This window comes from Athene cunicularia, assembly GCF_003259725.1.
Source record: "Athene cunicularia isolate RWA chromosome 13 unlocalized genomic scaffold, athCun1 chr13_part1, whole genome shotgun sequence".
Lineage (NCBI taxonomy): Eukaryota > Metazoa > Chordata > Aves > Strigiformes > Strigidae > Athene > Athene cunicularia.
In genome coordinates this window covers 16,688,887-16,710,625 of record NW_020799117.1, presented here as the reverse complement: position 1 = coordinate 16,710,625, position 21,739 = coordinate 16,688,887, and the positions used below count along the sequence as shown (strand labels likewise).

General features: G+C 39.2%; 1 protein-coding gene across 3 annotated transcripts in view; it reads left to right on the top strand.

The window, feature by feature from the left end:
* Positions 1-21,739, top strand: part of SLIT3 (slit guidance ligand 3) — a 525,769-nt gene that overhangs the window by 316,535 nt on the left and 187,495 nt on the right. For all 3 annotated transcript variants that reach the window (XM_026858170.1, XM_026858169.1, XM_026858168.1), the window contains 2 exons: positions 2,935-3,006; positions 8,108-8,271. In XM_026858170.1, the coding sequence (XP_026713971.1) occupies positions 2,935-3,006; positions 8,108-8,271 (236 nt within the window). The remainder of the gene's footprint in view (positions 1-2,934; positions 3,007-8,107; positions 8,272-21,739) is intronic.

Sequence of the window (21,739 nt, the reverse complement as noted above, 5' to 3'; positions counted from 1 at the left end):
AGACACTTTTCATCTGATATTTTGTGAGTAGAAATACTGTGTGATTGGAATAATACTTTAACAGAAATATTTTAAGAAACTTAAAAATATTTTTGAACCATCAAATAGGACAGTGGAGGCTGACCTTTCCACGTCCAGATGAAGAATTTCCCTGGGAGACAGGGAAGTGTTCTCTACCCTCAGTGCAGAAGGAAGCTCGCTGTCACGTCCTGCTCTGCCTGAACCCAACCTGTGTCCTTTTGAAATCAATAGGAAGTCTCCCTTGAATTCCTGTGGCTTCCATTGACTCCTGTAGTGCCATGTGTGATATATTCAGACATCAGCTATGTATGTGATTTACTTTTAGTGAGCTGACCTTCCATGTGGCTTTTATTTATCAGCGTATACCTAAAATCTTCCAATCAAATGCACAGCTCATTTTTATGTAACAGGCATCTGGGGCAGAGAGTGAATTCTATTTTTTATGTTTACCAAAAAAAAAAAAAAAAAAAAAAAAGGTGCAATTAGAAATTCCATTTGTGATCCCTGTTTGAACTTTCCAACATGCATGTGAAATGCAAGTAGAAAACAAATATAGATATTGAGGGGTGGGTGTGTTGATATGTATATATGTACGCACCTTTAAAAGAGGTTTTGTACATGCTTGTTTTGGCTGACTTTCCACAGAAGACTTTGGTTTGCATCACTGGCTAAATACAGCAATCAAGCAGCAGCAATTGTATGACAGAGAGGTTCATTTTGCGTCATACAAAAACTGCTGCAGTGGGACGTTTGTGTTGTCATCATGACATTAGCAGGAATTCAAAGGTAGAGCTTTTCATCCCTACAGATGTATGCTGATCCTCACTGTGTTCACTTCCAGCACTGAAGCCACAGTGAGGCGGTGGCATGTGCAGACCGTGATGCACAGCTGATGAAATGACATGGCTGATGGCTGTAAGAGCTTACTTTCAGGTTTACTTCTGAAGTTGGCAGTAATTCCTTCTTCATCTTATCAACTAAATTTATAATAGACTGCATTTGAGTCTTTGCATGTTGATAAATTGAATACACAAACTCACAATTTTGTATACCCACTGATCCCAATACTTAACTATGTGTTTCTTGTCCGATTTTTGGCAGCATCAAGTTTTCCAGAGGATCTGGAATGAATACTATGTATTATACTATAAGTCAGGATGCACTAAGGCCTACAGCTCTTATCAGCTGGGTGTGTGAACGAATGTGTGTGACTTGACTGACACAGATACCTGGCAAGAGATCTCACATGCAGACTCCAGATTTCCAGAACTTTGCTTTTACTGACATCACTCACTCTGCTCACAGATTTGGAAAGGAAGGGAGATTTTGCTCTGTTGGTGCAGTTTGCTGTCATGGGTGCGTCAGCCCCCAGGCTGGCTCCAGATCAATAGTGCATCCATCTGGTACAGCACTATGCTGAAATACCAGCTACAATACTACTAACGAAGTGATCATGTTGTGTCCTGCTGGGATGCAGTGCAGCAGCAACACAAACACACTGCTGCTGGTGTCAGCCTGCTCACACACCTCTTCTGAGTGTGCCTGCACATAGCTGCGTTACTCTGCAACTTCCTGGCTTTGCCAGTAGGCCTATGTGTCTTCCTGTGTATCAGAAAAACAGTCTTAATAGGGTACAATTTAATTTAGCTTTAATCTGCTGATGTTGTAGATTGTTATGCCAAGAGATGTCTAGGCAGAATTGTAAAAATATTTTTAAATTGGAAGATGACCAAGAGGGCTAGTTAACTTCTGTAAAACTTCAAGAGCTTTGATTAAGTGTCTTATGTAGATGCATAACATTGGCACAACTAAATAGTTCAGGGAAGGGTACTGTGCCTTTAGGCTGCTCCAGCAGGTATTTTCTTCAACACATCCACAAATGCACAAAAGCACTATCTTCTACCCAAGTGGTCCTGTGGAGTCCTGTGCCCATGTACAGAGCCGAGGTTGCTCTGTGCTGTGGTGCTGTGGACACCACACGTTCCACAGAGGCAGCTGCAGCCAGCAGCAGGACTGGCCACTCGGACAAGGAGTCATCATCGGCCCCATCAATTCTCATGACAAGCCTGGCTACTATTTGCAGATTTGGTGCACTTGGAGCATGGTAATCATGCCCTGTTGGAGTGCTTTCCATTTCCTGTGCCATCTTGATAAACTTTATAGCTTCTAATTTGCTAGAGAGTCATTGATATAATTAGGAGCTACATAAATGGGAGCAGCACACTCAGATGTTGATAATCGAGTCAGTTCATTTTTCATAAGAAGCGCTAAGGGGGTCCCTACCAGCAGCTGAGATCGTTTTCTTTTTAAGCTCTGCTTTGATAGAGCAGCAGAAATCCTTACATGCCTGGGTCATGACATGTTTTATTACCGTCCGTTCCACTACCCATATATTTTTTCTAAAGGAAACCACAGAAAGGGTACCCATCCGTCTGTGTGTTTTCAGAAGGGCAATTTGAGCTGTCTGTCTGTGTAAGCTGGCTGTGTTAACAAGCCTGTGAGAGTCAACAGCTCTCTTTTTGTGTGAGAGTGAGCGCTTTAAGTGCAAAGCTTTCATATTGCGGCATGTGAGTTTGATGTTCCTCCACTCGCATTGCACCAGGTTTTCAAGCAAAGTGTCAGATAACCAAAAAGTCTGGATCTGTTCCAGTAGTTGATAAAAACTCATCTCCTGTACTCCTTGATACTCAGACATGGTAAATAAGAACCGCCATCCATTCTTATGCAGCTGTTGGTTGCTTTGCCCTAACACTATCTTTCACGATACATTACAAATTGTCTGAGGTATCGGTCAGCGTGTCTTACTGCTCGCAGTCTGGGAGATTTATTATCAAGAGTTTCAGCAGAGCTTGTTTCTGTAAATAGTGTGTTGGTGAAGAAATGTAAATTTTTTTTTTTTTTTTCTCCTAACAGTACTCTCAACAATAACAACATCACCCGCATTCCTGTTACCAGTTTCAATCACATGCCAAAGATCAGGACTCTGTGAGTAATATTTTTGAATACAGTAATAATAATAATAATAATTGTGTTAGCCAGCTCTCTGCATGTCTGTTGTCTTGTGATAATCTTGTTTCAGTCTCTTCCTGACGCGAACAATTTGCCCTGCTCTCGCGGAGGACGGTCACTGAACGTCCTGACCCTGTGAGGGCCGCAGCGGGCAGGGCCTGTCCCACAGGGACCCCCCACGGCGGGGACAGCCTCGGGCACCTCTGTGGGCCGGCGACAGCTGAGGCCAGGCCCAGACGTCAGAGCTCAGCCGGGCGTGGGGCTGAGCACCCCATGGGGCTGGGCAGGAGTCCTGGGCCGGGCAGGGTTGGGAGAGCCCAGGGAGCCCCTGGTGAGCCTGGGCTGAAAGGTGGCTGGTGCCCTCAGGACCCTGACCGTGAGTTCACTGGGTTTACCCTGGGTTAAGTAAAATTAGTTTTATCAAGATGTTGAATTTACTCAGAAATGAAACTGGCGGGTTTTTCCCATGGGAAAATCCGTAATGTGAAAAGTGTTCCGGGCTGAAACATCATCAAAACTGTGAAAACCGCTCAGATGGATGAAGTTTTTTAATTTTGTTAATATCCTGAGTTTAAATCCTATCTATTCTTTTCATGGTCAGAATACTAATTTCTGAAACAAATATTTTAAAGAACTTGAAAAAAGAGCTTTTGTTCCAGATACTTCGTGAAACAAAGTGTCACTGATTCTGATACATTTTTTATAAAAGCTTCTCTTACGTCAAATCCACTTTTCTATAGCTGGGCACCATTCCACTGGAAAAGCTCTGATCAGCTTTAGCAGACCAAAATACAAAGACTGTGAAATTAGGCTGTGTGCATTTGTATAATTTAGCTATAACCTACCAAAACCATTTTATTTAAATAAATTGCTCCTTTAAATTCCTTTATAGAATATACAACTTCAGGAAAAGTAATGTTTAAATGAAGTCTTTCTGTTTTTCCCCTCCAGAATCTCAAACTCAACCAAGATATATTTAGTCCTAAAAGCAAAGAAAGGGAAATAACAGCTAGACTGAAAATTTTCTATGACACTGAAAAAAGAAAATTCTTAAAGGATGCCACATATGCATGTATAAAATCATATTAAATAAGTTAAAAGAACTGACAAAAAAGGGCTCTTATCTATGTAAGATAACCTCTGATTTAAATTTACATTCTTCATTATGTGGTGACATTCATAGATCTTAATGTAAGTAATTAAATGGAAATTCGATGTTTGTCTTTCAGAAGAGAATGGATAAAGAAGATAAAGGTGAAGGTTGAGGTTCCTGGAATTTTGCCTTTTCTCATTCAGTCACAGTGGTCCAGAAAATTGGCCTGGCTTCTTCAGATTAGTCAGTCTTGTCTGTTACCAGAGCTCAGTGCCTTCTGCCATTTTCCTTTTAGTTTAATTTCAGAGATGGCTTTGTATGTAGCTCCCTGGAGACTTACACTGACTAATCCCCCTTTGCTGTAATTAAGGGGGAAAAATAAAAATTAAAAAAAAAAAAAAAAGGAAGGAAGTCATAAATAGAATTTATAAAGGGAAGCTTTTATATTGAATTCTGAGAGCCACATTTTATAGAGCATGAATGCTGACCCACTCTAAAAGGATTTGCTGGAAATTTAATTTAGGGTCTATGGCTAAAAGGGCACCTTTGCAAACTTGCATTCATATTCATTCACCTCATGTTCTGTAAAGGTAATTTCATCAATATCAAGTGGCATGTTTCAGTCTCCAAAGACTGCCAAATAACATGCAGTACTCTTCTTAGCAGTTCAATGTAGGGATTAAAAAATCCTACATAGACAAGTGGAAATACAGTAAAATTATTTAGTTTTCCTTCCATCTATTCCAACAGAGGCAGAAAAATCATTAAAATAGCAATTAATATAAGATAAATACACAAATCAAATAGCATTTCATAATTTCTTCTACTGATACTTCATATTAAAAATTCTTCCTCTATCCCCAAATCATCTTTCCACTTTTCACAATTTATACTTCATTAATTACAATTATTAATAAAGCAAGTTTGCATAGCTACATGTTACTCAATATTTTCTGAATATCTTCTGTTCACAATTTAGGCTAATACTGGTTTGATATAAACAAGTTTTGTGTAAATGGATATAATACCCTAACAACTAACGTACACCAGAGCACATGTAAAACTGATCAGTTTTTGTTCACCTATGTAAAATACTTATTAAAGATACTATTTGGGGGGAGATGTTAATATTGTCTCTAGTTTCCCGAGAAACTAGAAACTCTCTAGTTTCGCTTGAGAACCTGTTTCTCCTGCATTAATATATAACCTCAGTGAACATTTTGCATGAAAGGAGAAAACTGTCAGAGGCATAATGTCTGAATAAGATCTACTGTTTAATCTCTTGCTTGTTGATGCAAATTCAGTCGAAATGGATCATGAATGACATTCATTGCAGTTTGGTGACTGCTTTTTTTCTAAAAACATTATCATCAGTTTGTACACCTTCTCAAATAGCTTCATACTTAGAGGTGCTTTTTTTTTTTTTTTTCAGAAGCTTCTGTAGGGAATTCTTGGTCTGAATGTTATTTAAACAAGGACAAACCCTTCTTCCCACCCAGCTGAGGCCCAGTGTGTGAAGAGTGTTCTCCTATGTGTTTCTTTTACACACTAGTGAGATCCATTAGGGGTTGCTTATGCCACAGCTGCATCTGCTGTGGTAGTTCTGTGGATAAATAGCTTTTTCTTCATGGCTCTCAAAACAATCTGTTCATTTAAGAAGAACAGAGAAGGAACAATAAAGAGCATATTCAACTTGAACATGACCTCTCAGGGGGAAAAAGAAGACAAGTGCTAGTAAAATTTGAAGCACTTGAATAATTCTTTAAAAAAAGTCAGATCTCCTGTGCTAAACTTTAGTATTTAACTGTCTTTTCTGTTGTTAAGTTTCATGGATCTTTTAGCCTTGATTGGAAGTGACAGGAATGAGTTTTTATTGATCTGCCTTCCATTGCTTGAAACAGCTTAATTTATGTTAAAGCATGTCTACCATACCTATTTGCTTAATGGTAAGTGTCCTGTTGTCTCGGCATGTGCGAATGGCTGCTAAGATACGGAATTGCATAATTTCTTTTCATTTTTTTTATTAAAGGGTAAACTGAAAATGTGCCAAATCACTTCAGTGCTTTTCATGTTCACAGGGAATTGGTGTATTATGCTTTTGAAGTACTGTGAAAAGTCTTTTTGTGGCTGTATTCATTAATGTAATTATCAAAAATATATTCTAATAGTCTGCTTTGTTAAGCTCGATAGGGTCTCTACATGATGTCCTCTCAAAAGCAAACTGTAGATTATCTGCACAAAAAACTTGAGCAAACAACAAGGTAGGGCTGTGCTGAGGCAGGCGAGCTGGCAAAGAGGTGACAGTTTGCACTACTAAAACGGGAGAACCCAAAAACCAGATATACATATTCAGTGAGGATAAAAAACAACTCCCAGAACTGAAAAGCTGCCCCTTTTTGTGAAATTGTAGTTTTATTACTCTTGACTGTTTACATCCATACAGGGGATGCAGGGAATGGCATGGGATGGGCTCTGTTTCCGTTCCTGAAGGAAGATGATTCTGAGTATCGTTATTGACTGTTGTGGTGGGAAGGGATAATACTTTGAGGATTTCAATGAAATGCTTTCTCTCTAAGTTAGAACAAAGTCTTACTTAGGATGGTTTCTGGATAGATGGTATTTGTTCTCTTTTCTTTGTGAATGTATGCATTTGTTCTTTCAGTCAACAGTGAGTGTTCCAGGCAGGTTAATGGTTCGTAATAACAAAACATTTTGCTAGAAATCTAACTTCAATTAAATAGCTTCATAATCCCTAAACACAAGATTTTCTAGCCATCCTTCTAAAACAATTGTTTTACAGTGCTCCCAGGAGACTAGTGTCTTCCATTTCCACAGGCTAAACTCTCAGTTCCAGATTCATGGTCTTTTACTGTTATTGCCCACACCAAACATACAAATCTGGGGACTGTCAGCCAGGGTGCCACTGCTGACCTGCACTGCTGCTATGCAATATGAGGATCTCACAGATAGACAGTTAATTTCTTTGGTGGATGGACAAGGCTAAATCCTGTGCACACCAATTGTGTGGGGTTTTTTTAAATGTAATGCCTGGAATATTAGTGAATAATGCTTTATCTAACCATTTCTGACAGGATTTTCAATCGGTTTTATCATTTCAGCTTTGGTATAACACTGCAAATGTAAAACTCGTTACAAGGAATAAAATAATTAATGTGCCAGGCTTTTGTTTTGACCTGAAGTTTGGTAGCTATTAAAATTACTAGATTCGGTCCATGAACACATCTTCATTTTGCAGACTTCCCCCTGCAATGCAATAATGCTTCTGCAAGTCTCTAGTGCCAAGCATGAAGCAGGCTGGGGAGGGAGCTGTGTGGCTAGATCTTCCACTGCAGAGAATGGCCACAGCATTGCTGTGTGGCACGACACTTCTTGATAACCCTTCTTCATCATGAGTCGAAAATTCCTGTCTAGAACCTGCATATTTGTGTTAAATTGCCACAGTAAAATGAGCATTGATGAATTTGTACAGGCAACACAGGAATATACAAGGTACCAATAGCCTCTGCTCTGTGGGGTCACCCTCTGTCCACCACTCTCCCTCTCTCTCTCCCAAATGAGAAATAAGAGGGAAGAATCACCTATCATCCTGTTTCTCAGCCCAGCCCTTGTGTTTATGGAAGCCTTCCTTTGAATTCACTCAGAGATACCACATTCATGCAGTTATTTCTGATATGACATCACGGACAAAGTGATTACTTGGAAGAGTCTTAAATTCTGCATGTTATTCTCTCTAGAATGGCCAGCTCATGATTGCCTGTAGATGGGTAATTACTGAACTCCATTCTTCCAAGATATTATAAATAATATAGACAGTCAAGACCCGACTCAGCTGTAACCACTAACCAGCAATGATCAGACTTGCACTGTAGTGACGAGCCAGACAGACTTGTACTTGATTGCTCTCGTTTGTGTCTTCTGTTTAAAAAACTACTGGTAACTTCAGGGTTGTTCTGGCTTTTGTAGGCGGCTTCACTCCAACTTCCTGCACTGCGACTGCCACCTGGCTTGGCTGTCTGACTGGCTGCGGCAGAGGCGCACTATCGGGCAGTTCACCTTCTGTTTGGCACCTGTAAACCTGCGGGGTTTTCTTGTGGCGGAGGTTCAGAAGAAGGACTTTGTCTGCTCTGGTAATGATGCCAATTATTCATTTATCTATCAGCTGATGGTTTTACATTGATATTCACATAAAAACTGAGTGGAAAATTACTGTGTTGTATTTGAATGCCATTCTGTAGCAGTCCTGTTTGGTTTTTTCATTGCTAAGCTGTATGGGAGTAGATCAAATTGTTAATTTTTTCAGCTTTATAAGAATTATTGGATTCCAGATAACATTTCAGTTTTCAAATTATTTTTTCTACTTTAGCATTGCCAATTATATCAACATAAGAAATCAATTATCTGTGGATAATTTGGTATTTCTCAAGGGAAGACCTCTACAGTTGACTGGAATAAGAAAGAAAGGAAATAGAAAATGCTAAACTGAGTCTGTTGATAAATGATTGGACTATAGAACATGAGGAGCAGATTTTATCCCAGGGACTGAAACAGGGTTCTTAGGGAGCCAATGCACTTCGCTGTTCTACTCGTTTTCACACTGGTAAATGAGGCTGATGGTACATGGCCAACTCACAAACCATGTGTCGATATGTTGGGCCTGTTCATCAAGTCTCTGGAACAGCACTTGTCTCTTTTGTGATAGAAATGCATTTTCTTAAAAGAACAAGAAAAAGAAAGAAAAAAAAAAAAAGAGAAAAATAGAAAAAATGGGAAAAGAAATCTCTGAATTTGGCTGTAGGAAAGAGATCTGGGAGGAGAGAAGCATGGCAGTGTGTATGCTGTGAAAAAAGAAAAAAAAAAAAGAAGATAGCAGACACAAGTTGGGAGATAGTTTTGCAGGCCAAATGGTAACTAACACAGGGAGCTTGTTATGAAGCCAATGTGAGTCCTAATCTTGATAGACTGAGAGTCTTGTGGTATTGTGTTCTTTCTCTCACAGCCTGTGAGCCCTGAAGCTTTATCCTCTTGGTACATGGATTGACTGATGGAAATACAGTACAAGTGCTCATGCTAGAAGTGTTTGTAGCCTTTTTTTCTGTGGTTTCATTTACATGTGACAAAGTGAGAAACTGTTGTACTTCGAGAAGAAGGGTTTGATCCCCTTAACTCTAGCATGGATGGTAAATGAATGTGCAGCCCTGGAGGTGTGCAGGAAGTGTTTTGGGTGCATGGAAGATGAAGTTGTGCACCAGTAATTTTTCTGACATGACGTTCAAAAGTGCTAAGCAGCGTCGACACAGCTGTGGAGATTTGATAATGCCCAGACTATCTGATAAATTACATAAAAAAATTAACTAAAAAGAAAGTTTAAAATCTCCAAGTCTTGGGAGAGGAAGGATAAAAGAAATGGATAAATGTATTCAGTTATTAGCAGAATTTAATTTTACCAAAGAGGTAACCACAGCATTTTTGTCCTATAAAATGAAGTTTCAGATGGGGCATGAGCTCAGCTATTTGGATTTATGATATAGTGAAATGAAGGAAAAAGCGTTGTTTAAATCAGGAAGAGAGATAATAATTGCTGAATGAGAAATGTAACATGGCCAGAACTCATCTGAACAGACTTTTCTCTGCAAACTATGACTTCCAAAAATGAAAAGCTTTTTAACAGTTGCCTGCTGGACTAAGAACATATAAGAGAGCTCTCAAGATTGGCCTGCTTTTTTATAAAACATAAATTAATAGAAATTAAAGGAAAGAAGCTTCCAGTGAGACAGTCCATCAGCTGTATCCCCTAACCCTCATTTGGGAAATGTAATACACTGAAAAAGAAATTCATTTGAAGAGCTCATTTTAGTGGAGGATTTAGCAGAGAACTCAGCATAGTGCATGCTAGTTCGACAAAAGCCTACATGGACATCTAGTTTAAAGAGGATATAAATCTTCCCTGCTCCTTATTACAGTTCTTATTCCTGATTTTACAGCATAATTTTTTCATGTTTGACTATGAAGTCAAACTAGGACAGGAGGTGAATAGTGAACTGAACTTGTCCCTCTGCAGAGGAATTTTATATAATTTAAGCTTATATGAATCACGGTAACTAGCCTCAAGCTGGCAGTGAAAGCCACCTTTGCATCATAGTTATGAAGAACTGAAATACAATCTCGTGAACTATTTTGTTTAAGTATAGGCTCAGCATTTCAAGCACTTGTGTTTATATGGCAGTGGGAATATCATCACAGCAAAAGAAAACTCAACTTTTCCTCCCTGTAAAATGGGCTTCATCAGAGCATTCCAGTTCAAAACATGGGCTGTTACACACTTCAAAGCAGAAAAAGTAGAATCAGGTAATTTGGGGAAAGAAGAAAAACATCCTTGTAAAAACTGACCTGGTTATTTTTTGAACCGTATGCAAAAATAGGTTTTCTAAAATAATTTTATGACAAATGTTCCTTTGGAAACAAATTTTTAATGCTACATAACAAGAAATAGCGTAAATTGGAAAAGAAAAAGTGAAACCCCGATAGAGAAGTGCCATAACTGGAACCGAAATTGCTTGATTCCTTCTGGACACAATACTGTACAGTGATGTTTATAAGCAATAGGTGCAAAGTCTCTCAGAATAATGTTGCTGAAGTCAGAGTTCTGTGCAGATGTATCTGTGTAAACTGCGTCATACCTCTGTAAACTTAGAGTCAGTCTTTCAAAAATGTTCAGCTTGTGCACATAAATTACAAAGATGATAATTCATATGGCACTTGTAGGCAAATTGTGAGCAGCGGAAAAGCTATTCCAGGTTTCACATGTTCATGCCCATGAGCATTTGGCTCAGAACTGTAGGTAAATATGTAGCATTAAATGGTGGGCAGTTGCCTGGAGATAGGTTTGCAAATACGTCTCACTGGATTTGTGATCATGAGGAGGCAGGGGAAAGGTCATTAACAGAACTGAGCAGGGTTGGGACTAGATGGCCCCTCACCATCGGGCAAGAGCTCTGTGTACTGCTGGCAATCCTGTCACCCACCAGAGTGTTCTGGCTGTCTTCTTCAGCAAGCTGTCCCCTCCTCTAGAGCCACCCCTGACAGAGCAGCCTTCCTGGGCCTTTGCCTTAAAGCCATCTGTTCCCAAAGAAGTCTCCAAACAGGCTCTTTCTCCCCCACAGCCGCTTATTGAGCTTGGGATGTATGTGGTGAGACAGTCTCCTACAAGACAGTATGTTGTAGAAGGGAAAACTGTGTGGTACCAGAGGATGAGTGCCCTGCTGATGTGCTGCGCATAGACAGCATGGTGTATTTGTCCTCTCTCTCCACTGTAACCTTGCAATTCACTGCCACATTGCTGTGAAAAGAGAAAACCGTATGCTAAGCAAAGACGTATTGTCAGTTGAAATACTACCTGCGCTCTGATCTTTGGGAAATGTTTACTTCTATATTCCCTTAGCTAGCAGGGAAGCATCTGGGGGTGCTGGCTTATGCTCAGTACCTCTTAGAGCCTTCCAGACTTTGCTTGGATCAAATCCAGCTTCCTTCCTATGTTCAGATGTTTCACTGTTAAACTGGCTTCTCCTTCTCTAAGTCTTGTCTCTCTAACTCTATCTGTCTGTCTTTCTCAAACGCACATACTCTCTGCCTATTTGTCTGTCTCTTGTCCTCCTCTGACCTCCTTAGGGTAGTAATTTTATTTCATTTTCCTCTCATATAACTTTTGTTACAGCTCTTTGATTTTTCTTTTACCTGCTCTTTACTTATTGAAGTGGAAATTAATCTACATATTGATCAGTTATGTTGAGTCACAATGTGTTTCCTCAACTGGGTTAGTGTGGCTGTAAAGCTTTGCAGACTGAAGCAGTGGGTTCACGAAGTTGTGATGTGTAGTGTACTTCAGCACTGCTGTCCTCAGCTGGCTGCTGTCAGAACAGTTCTCTACTGGTTGCTTGCAGAGGACACTTAATCTGGTAGATAAGCAGGCAGAACCTGTAGGTTGATTTCAGTGGGTGTTGGGATTCTAGAGGGTTTTCTGCGAGAGAATAGACATGTGAGCAATCCTGCGTGAGAACAAGACTGATAAGAGCCTCAGCTGAGCAAGAATGCGATAAGGATGTGACCCTGAGTGAGGGGGGAGAAACTCGATGAGACAAACAACCTCCGGAAGGGGTTGGGACGGAAGAGGAAGTTCCCCAAGGCAGGTGCCTGGCAAGGCTGATGTGGCACTTTTTATCCAATCATAAGAAGGTTTAAAGCGCGGGCTAAGGTAACTGGCCAGTCTTGAGGGCTTGTACTGCACGTTACTCACGTGTGCGGGAGAACATTATAAAAGGGCTTTCTTAGTTGTAATAAACGGGCATTGCTTGATCACACTGGTCGTGTGCGTGCTCAGCTCTCCCACAAGTGGGTAGTGGGAGGGAATTGATTTTTCTCTTGTATTGCTGACAATTCAGAGTCAGTATGTTAGGACTCTGAAGGTGCACGTTGATACAGATTTGTTATAGTTTTGGCCAGTAGCTTGAGGTATTTTGCAGTGGACAGAGTTTACAACGGAGTATGAAGATTGGATGGGATTTCTTGGAATAGACCAGAGATCAATATTTCTAGCAGTTAATGAATTCATGCTTTTCTCATATAAGAAGCACCAAAGTCTAAAATCTTGACAATGATTTGGAGCTGATGTGTCCTGCATGTCTTGAGATAGGAAATTTAGCAAATTTTAAGTGTAAAATGTGTGAGTTTTAAGTACTTTTCTAAAATAGTTTTCTTTAATAATTAAACAGACATTGTAGAGAAGGAAGTTGGATCCATACATCATTCTCTTTTCCATTAGAAACCATTTTCTCTGAATCTTGATCCTTAGTTCCCATTCGGAGGATCTAAAAGAACCTGAAGAAAATCAAGATAGATAATTTGGAATGAATCAGTTAAAATTCAGTCTAAAATTGATGTGAGAGAGAACTCATGGCCTGAGCCAAGTGTCTAGTGATTTCTAGCTAAATAAACTGGTACTGATTTTAAGAAAATAGTGGATTGATCCAAATCTCAGTTTAAAATCTAGAGTTTCTGATTCATACAGGGAGACTGCAGCTGAGACATAATAAAGAGGAAAATATGTTAGCTTCCTGCTGCTTAATGCAGACTGGAAGCCCTAATGAGGAAGCAGATTTATTTGTTTAGGCAAGGTCAAATGGTCTTAAAACATAGCTGTTACTCTCTTGCCCAGACCGCAAAACTAAGTAGATTGTCTTGGTCCGTTTTTCTCCTAATAACTTCATAGCATATTGTTGAGGAGACAACCAACAACGAGTAACTAATAAAATAGCACTCCTCAAGCTTAGTATCTTAATGAGAACATTCAGAGGATGCCAAAGGAAAAGTGTGTGGGGAGAGGAACTCCCCCCCATCTGCTCCTATTTAAAAGACTGTGCAGTGGTATATCTGTGTAACTAGCAGCAGGTTTGCTGCTTTCAACATGGGAAGTGGAGGTACTGCCAGCACGCAAGATTGGTGCTCCCTGGAAGCTAAAGAGAGGGGAGGACTATTTTCTAATGATGCAGGTTTTGCTAGTACTGGGCAGCAGCAGTTTCTCCTGAGGGAGCAGTTTCTCTCCATGCAGTCCATCCCAGTTCATGCAGAGAAGGGCTGTTAATGGCCCTCAGTTGTAATGGTCACAGGAAACTGGATAAACAAAGTGGGAGGAGGAAGCCTTTTTCTCTGTGTGCCCGCATGTGAACGGTCACTTTCTGCCATGCTGGATGTCCTCGTTGTATAGCTGTTTTATTGCTTTTAGAAGTGAGTTTAACCATTTCATCTAACTTTGACCTCTTTCCAAAAGAGTGACCTGTGAGTCATATGAGGGGAGACCACTACCTGAAAGAACGTTGGTGCTGGTCTCTCCTCACGAGTGTCTAGTGACAGAACAAGAGGCAACAGCTTTACACTCCAACAGGGGAGGTTTCAACTGGATATTAGGAAAAAATTCTTCACAGAAAGTGTGGTCAGACAGTGGAATAGGCTGCCCAGGGAGGTGGTGGAGTCACCATCCCTGGATGTGTTTAAGGGTCGTTTAGCTGAGATGTTGGGGGATATGGTGTAAGGAAGAACTTTGTAGAGTAGGGCTGATGGTTGGACTCCATGATCCCAAGGGTCTTTTCCAAACTGAATGATTCTGTTATTCTGTTTTTTTCTCACTGTTGTTTAGTGCTCTTTGTGACCATCAACAGACTCAGTAAGTGCTCTTACAATGGAGTCTATGCAGGACTTTAAGTGCTGCATGGCTTTTAAAGCCTTTTTGTTGGGATTCAAGAGGACTTTCTGAGAGAGAATGGCCATGTGAGCAATCCTGTGTGAGAACAAGACTGATAAGAGCCTCAGCCTGAGCAAAAATGCGATAAGGATGTGACCCTGAATGCGGGGGGAGAAACGACAAGACAAACAACCCCCGGAAGGGGTTGGGATGGAAGAGGAAGTTCCACAAGGCAGGAAGCCTGGCAAGGCTGATGTGGCACTTTTTATCCAATCATAAGAAGGTTTAAAGCGCGGGCTAAGTTAACTGTCCTGTCTTGAGGGCTTGTACTGCACGTTACTCACGTGTGCGGGAGAACATTATAAAAGGGCTTTCTTAGTTGTAATAAATGGGCATTCCTTGATCACACTGGTTGTGTGCGTGCTCAGCTCTCCCACATCTTTTGGTAAAAATCATGCTTTAAATTTTGTCTTAGAAAAGTTTTGTGGAACTCTGATAGAATTTTTACATCCTGTTATAATTTGCTACCACCAACTAACATTGACACTGAGTCTAAAGAAACATTTCAACAGTGTGCATTTGTTAGTTGCTTCTCCAATGGAATCCTATAGAAGGTTTGGAGAGATACTAATCGTTATTTATCAGTTTGTTTATTTTCTGTTTACATTAAGTTTCTTATTACAAATTTAAATTTACTCTAGCACTAGCAGTTATGTTGTTTCATACTGTAAGAATTTTCTTCTTGAATTGCTTCATATGCAAGATGCCACATATGGTGTTTTTTATTTGGGGGACCATCTTGCAAATCTGAGAGATAAATATGTATTTATTAAGGCACTCAATATTTTTTTTGAAAACCAGAGCTGAAAATTGGCTTTAAATTACAGTATATTTAGTTTTACTGTGTGAAAATGATGCCTTACCTTTTTAGTATAATCACATTTTTTTCTGGAATTCTCTCTCCCCCAAAGCAGTATGTGTGGCTCTTTAATGCTTATTTAATGATGGCAGGTTGGGGTATAATTATTGAGCCATTGAGCTTTTGAACTGTTGCTATAAGAATAATAACGTGATTAGTTTTTACTTTAATATCCAAAACGCGTGGCTTGTTTTATTACTGGTGTGTTGGTAGTACTTTGGTGTACACGCAAATGCATCGTGGTGGTCTGTCCTGCTGCAGCTCAGTACCACAGCCTTGTTCTGAGCTAGTTCAGAGAGCAGCAGTGTTAAATATGAAGGAGCAGGGTTGACTTTGAGTATGTGGCCAAGTCTTTGTATGAAATCAGTAGACTTTCTCTGTTCAATACATGTATGTGATTGGCAACACATTTATGAATATTTAATTAGTAAGGGTAATTTAACAAAGCATAGAGCTCCTTATCAAATGACTGTAGAATTCCATAAATGAATAGGTGGCGAATACAAAGTTGCATACAGTCAATATCAGATTCATGTGAATTTCTGCTTTATTGACAGTGAAATTTAGTGATGTTATATAGTTGCATTAAAAGTGTGGCTGGTTGACCATGGCCAGCTGCCAGAGTCTCACCCAGCTGCTCTCACTCTCCCTCCTCAACAGGACTGGGGAGAAGACAAGATCTGCTGCAGCACATCCTCCCCCTCCTTATTCTCTGACTTTGCTGTTCACAGGGCTGTTTCTCACACCTTTTTCCTCACTCCTTACTGCCTGGCACCGTTTTGTCCTTTCTCGTATACACGCTCCCAGAGGCACTGCCAGTTGCACCGGCAGGCTCAGCTGTGTCCTGCAGCAGGGCTGCCATGGAACCTGCTGTGCCTGGCCTGGGGCAGCCTGGCCTCTCCTCACAGAGGGCCCTGCACCCCCTGCCGCTGCCTGGGCACAGACACCCCATACCAAAACTGAAGGGATCTCCTGGCTTGTTTAATTAATTCCTTGTAATTGCAGGCAAACATGTTCAGGTCAAAAGATCGTGAACATTTTATTCTGTAAGTTCCAGAGACCATAAGGAGCTTGAATGTAACAGAGGCCTCTTGCAAAAGACCAAAGGCAGGAACCTCAGCCTGTGCCAGGAGGAAGGCAAGAAAGGTCGCTATTGCCCTGTGTCCCTTAGCGTGTCCCAAATGCCAGAGAATTTGATCCAAAGTATTCCAAGGTGGCTCTGGGAAGAGATTCTTCAGTCCTTGCCCACTCATCTGAAAAATAGTGTCACCACACAGCAGATCTGACCATTGGGTGAGCTTGGGACGAGGCTGGACCCCTCGGCTGTCATTATCTGGAGAAAAGTCACATTCTGCCCAACATCCTCTGAATAGCTGTGTCAATCAGCAGTACTTCTGATTGAGGTGAATCCCATCTTCCTCCTCTTCCTGCAGAGACCAGCTTTTGCGCTGAGGCAGGGAAAGTCCTATGTTAGCTGTGGCAGGACACGGTGGGGCAGAAGGGCAGAAACAAAGACAAAAATCAAGTTGTATTTAAGACTCTTTTTCAGATACCAGCAAATCAAACCCTCGGGACTCAAAGCATAGTCTTAAACTGTTCCTTCCATACCTTTATCAAACTTAATTGTGAAAGAGTTCAGGTTCTGTAATGGATAACCTGTTTAGAAGGCTGTTCCAGAACTATATTCCCTTCGTGGGCTTACAGTTGATCATGACCATTATCTATCATTTACCCTTGTACAGGTGGTATCCTTTCAGTTAAATAATTTATCTTCCTCTTCATTTTTATGCTTGAATATATTTATAAGTTCACTGTATTATTTCTGGACCTATTTTTAAATGTCACTTCATATGCACCTTTGAGACTGCTGATACAAATTGTGGAATTGACATTAATGAGCTTACTGTGCATAGATGCCATTGGAACTGCAAAAGCGCTTCATTTTTTAAGACTTTCTAATAGCATTAGTTTTTTAGTCTTTAGCCTGTTAAGGAAGAGCAAATACTATATAAATCCAGAGAACCAAATACATGCTAAAAGCCTTTCCTTATGGTGCAATGGTCAGAAAGTTAAGTTCTGGCTGCTTTTAGGAGAAATTGCCTGTGTTGACAAGGCTGGAGAAAGACCTTCAAAGAAAGGCTCAAAGTGGGCATGGGGCATAGGAGATGTTCAAACTCTTAGCTTTTCAATCCATCCTATGGAAGACTTAGATGGAATAAATTTCCCTGAGAGAAAAACAACTTTGTCATAGTTTTGAAAGGCCTAAAGTTGTCTCACAGATTCCATTTTATTAATACTTCAGAAAAACAAATCTACCTATTAAACCTCAGTTTTTACAGGTGAGCCTGCTTCTTTGTTCTACTTTCTTCCATTTTGTTTAGAAGTATTCCATACAATTTTGGCACTATTATCGTTAATTAAATAATTGTAGTGTTAGTGCTTTTAAGATAAGATAATGTGAAGTAAGGTCTGATTTACCTACATGTTACTTTACTGATATATTTTGAAACATGCAAAGTAGGTTTTTGTGAATAAAGTAGGCTTTGTTCATTGTGCCAGACCTTTCTTTCACTGCAGTTGGGTATTTCCTTTATTACTCCTCAATATTTGTTTGTGAACCAATCAGTGTTGACTCCACTTCCAAAACAGTTGTGTTCACGTGCCAGGAATTTTTTACAGATTAATTTACTGTTTGCGAATGTTCAGCAAAACAATGAACTTCAATCAAATAATGACTATTCATAGACTAGCAAATTTTTGCATACCATGAACTTGATGGTATTAGCATCACCAATTAGGGGCTGAAGTCACTAATCATAAATACTTAATGCTATGCTCCATGAAAAGCTGTTGAACAACCATAGATAGAAATATTTGCATAAACCATTTGCTGCACATTCCTGTAGAATAAACACATTTGTACAAATTTTTCTCCATTAGTGGAATATTTTCCATCAATAAAAAATGTTAACTTTGCAGGTAAGTCAGTTGTGTATTTTAGTACTGGGATGAAAACACCAATCAGGAGCAATACATCTGCTTTAGGAATCTCTTTGGGATTGTATTACTGGGAGTCTAGTCAAGACTATATAGCTCATGTACTAGTAATTGATTTCAGATGTCCCAGCATTGTAAGAAGTTCCAATGAGTTATTTAATTAAACACAAAAGGTCATAATATATCCACAGATTTGAAATACTTGTAGTGTTTTGTTTATTGATCAATAATTTCATGTCTGCTATACTTAGAATGATTTAAAGTCACCGCAAATTTTTAGCCAGTAAATCCTGTCAGATTTATTTTTAAATCCATTAATATTTTTTACAAATAACTAACATTTGATGCTGGAAAAGAACTGTTGCAAAGACAATTGGATAGGTGAGGAAGTAATAAAGCATACTACTTAGTGAGCCATAATTGGGTGTCAGTGCAAATGAGATTATTTAGTTATTGCAAAATTTATTTTAAATGCCTGTGACATTTAAACTGTTCATTTATACACCATAACCATTCTGTTCTAATTGTAATATCAGTCTATTTGCTGCGCTTAAGAGGCTAGAAGCCAATGAGATGTGTATTTTAAAAAAGCACTTCATTTCTCTGTAAACTTCTGGGTCCTAAGTCTCTCCCCCGTCTCCTCTATCCCCCTAACCCATAGTCTGACTGTAAAATAAAGTGATGCAAGCCAATGGCACACCAGATATTAACTACAGTAATCACTGAGGCTGTCATTCCATTACATCAGGCACAAACAGCATAGTAATTTTTGTTAATCATGTTCCTATCCTAGCTTCCACATTTTGTTAGTGTTCTTTTTTTATATAACAAAATATATAATAGAGTTGATGATTTTTATCTTTTAAGAATATAATTAACATGGTGAACTAGTGCTGCTGTGTAACAGAAAAAGTATGAAATGACAAGATAACAGATAGTAATAACAACTTCAGAAAGGAAATCATATAAATGCAGCTGGCTTGTCTGTGGCCGTTTCCTTTTGTTGCATCCACGCTGTAAGTAGTTCACTGCACTTGTGAGGACCCAAAGAGGAATCCTGAAATATTTTTGCTTTTCCTGTGTCTTTTCTTTTGAAGAACTGTTGGCAGCAAAAGAAAAATTCATTTTTAGATTTCAAATATCCTTCTTTAGAGGCTGTATTGCCCTGGGGCCCTTGATCTATCTGTATGCTTATACTCTGCATACCTATGAAAATCATACCCAGACTTATAATTTTAAGAACTTTAAATTCCATTGCCTACTGAGACTTGTTTTCTTGACCTGTCCTGTACCAGCTCTCTACAACTATACAAACATTAAGCTGATTCAACTTTCTGGCATTTTTTTGTGCTTTAATTCTGTAGATCTGCTATGGAGCTAACAATAGATCCTCATTTAATTGAAGCAGTTAAATCCAAATCAGATTTGAAATTCTGTTTATACCATTATTCAAGAAAATTTTACCTTGATAGATAGCTGTTTATGTAAGAGCTGATGGAAGATGTGCTAGATGCTTGTTGAGTATTCATATGTAATACAACATTTTGTTCTTTGCAAAGGAAAAACATAAGCACAAAAGCATTTATTAAGGATGATAGCAATTTATGCAGAAAGACTTTTTATGTCATTAAAGTTTACAGAAATCTACAGTCTAGATCTACTTTCACTCATGAAGAAGAAAGGAATTCACCAAATTCAAAGGACTGTATTCACCATGGAATCTAAAGTGTTTTTACTCTAAGCGCAAAATGTCAGTCAAAAGTTGCAGGAGTACCTGAGAATTCAAGATTATAATAAGAAATTAAGTTTATACAAATACTCTTTTTCTATCCTATTTTAAGTGAAATGAGAAAACTGATCACTCATTATAAGTGGAAAATAAAGAGTCCACACAAAGATAGCCTCTTCCTTCTTTCTTTACTTACTTTCAGCTTAAACTGTTATTTTTTCATCCCATTTTGGTTGCATCTGCACTAAGAATAAAGACATTATATTGCTTTGTCTCTCTATTTTAACATCATGTACCTCCCTGGTTAACTAACTGGTTATTTGTTTTACTCACTAGCCATGAATCAAAACTCTGTTCACATAAAAGTTCCTCTTTTGCAGTGGAAAATCACAGGTAAATGGTTGTTGGTCCAAATTCATAGTAAATAAAAGGACTCCTGTTGGTTTTGGTGAACTGTATATCAAGTGTTTGTTTGGAGAAGATCCAAAGGGTGTAGTGGGCAGTTACAAACAATGTTCTGATTTGCCTTCTGGCCTTTTCATTCAAAAAGCTGCTGGAAAGTTCCATGTTTAACTATAGTATGATATTAATTATCACCTTGTTACTCTTGCTACCTGCTTTTTGTGCAAGGAAGACGTATTTTTCCTCTCTTTTCAGATAGCTTTATATAATAACCTGCTTTAAACCCATCCCTTTAGTGTAGAGCACTCTGCAATACTGTGTCACACAAAATGTGAAGGTGATGAGCTGAGTTTCACTGAATCTTCTACTGTTGATTTAGATACAGTAGCATCAGGAACAGACTCTTTAAACTCCAACTAGCAGTACATCAGGTTTTTTGATGTTGTGCCCTAATGAAAAGGGAGTCTATTACTGCTTCTCTAACCCACAGTGATATGTTGTAGTCTTATTATAACTGTGCAAAATGCATTTTCCCCCTGCTACAAAGCTTCTTCAGAAAGCACATCAGATAGGTGGATTGTAAAGGGTGTGTGGAGGATATTTGACCTTGCTGCCAACTTCCTTTTTGCCTCCCAGAGAGCAAGGATCACTCTGACATGTTTCTTCCCATTTTGGTAATTTCTCCCTATCCCTGGAAGCTTGCAATAGCTTGTTGGCACTTTCCTCATTCTTCATTTTCTTTTGGACATTGCACCACAAGGTAGGCAGACAAAGAGAAAATGTAAAATGTATGTGATAAGGTTGTAAGAACAAACATTCTTATGCAAACATAACAGAGGCCTGTGTGCATTCTGAGGCTATATAAGCTATGTTTGGAAGCAGTCACTGTTTTTCTTACAGAAACTTTAGACTCCATGGAAGGCAGAGCTGGCAGTGCTGTGTTGGTGATAGGCAGCAGAGATCCATTAATTTTGAAGGAATTCTATTAAATCACAATGATGGTATGTCTGCCCATCATTTCTATAGCCAGAACACAGACCCCAAGAGACCTGTTTGTCCTCCCTGTTATACATGTACATATTTAACTAGTGAAGATTTTGTTTTGTTTCGTTTAGTTCAAATAGCTATAACTTAAATACTGTAGTACACACATGGTCACATATGTAAACTATGTTAAGACAGTGTCTGATAAGATTATGAAAATGGCGCAAGTCAAGGTTAAAGTTGCCTGATAAGTATGAATGTGATTCCTTGGGCCATATGTGTTAGGATTTAGATATTAATTATGTTATAGAACAATTCTTTTACAGTAGATTT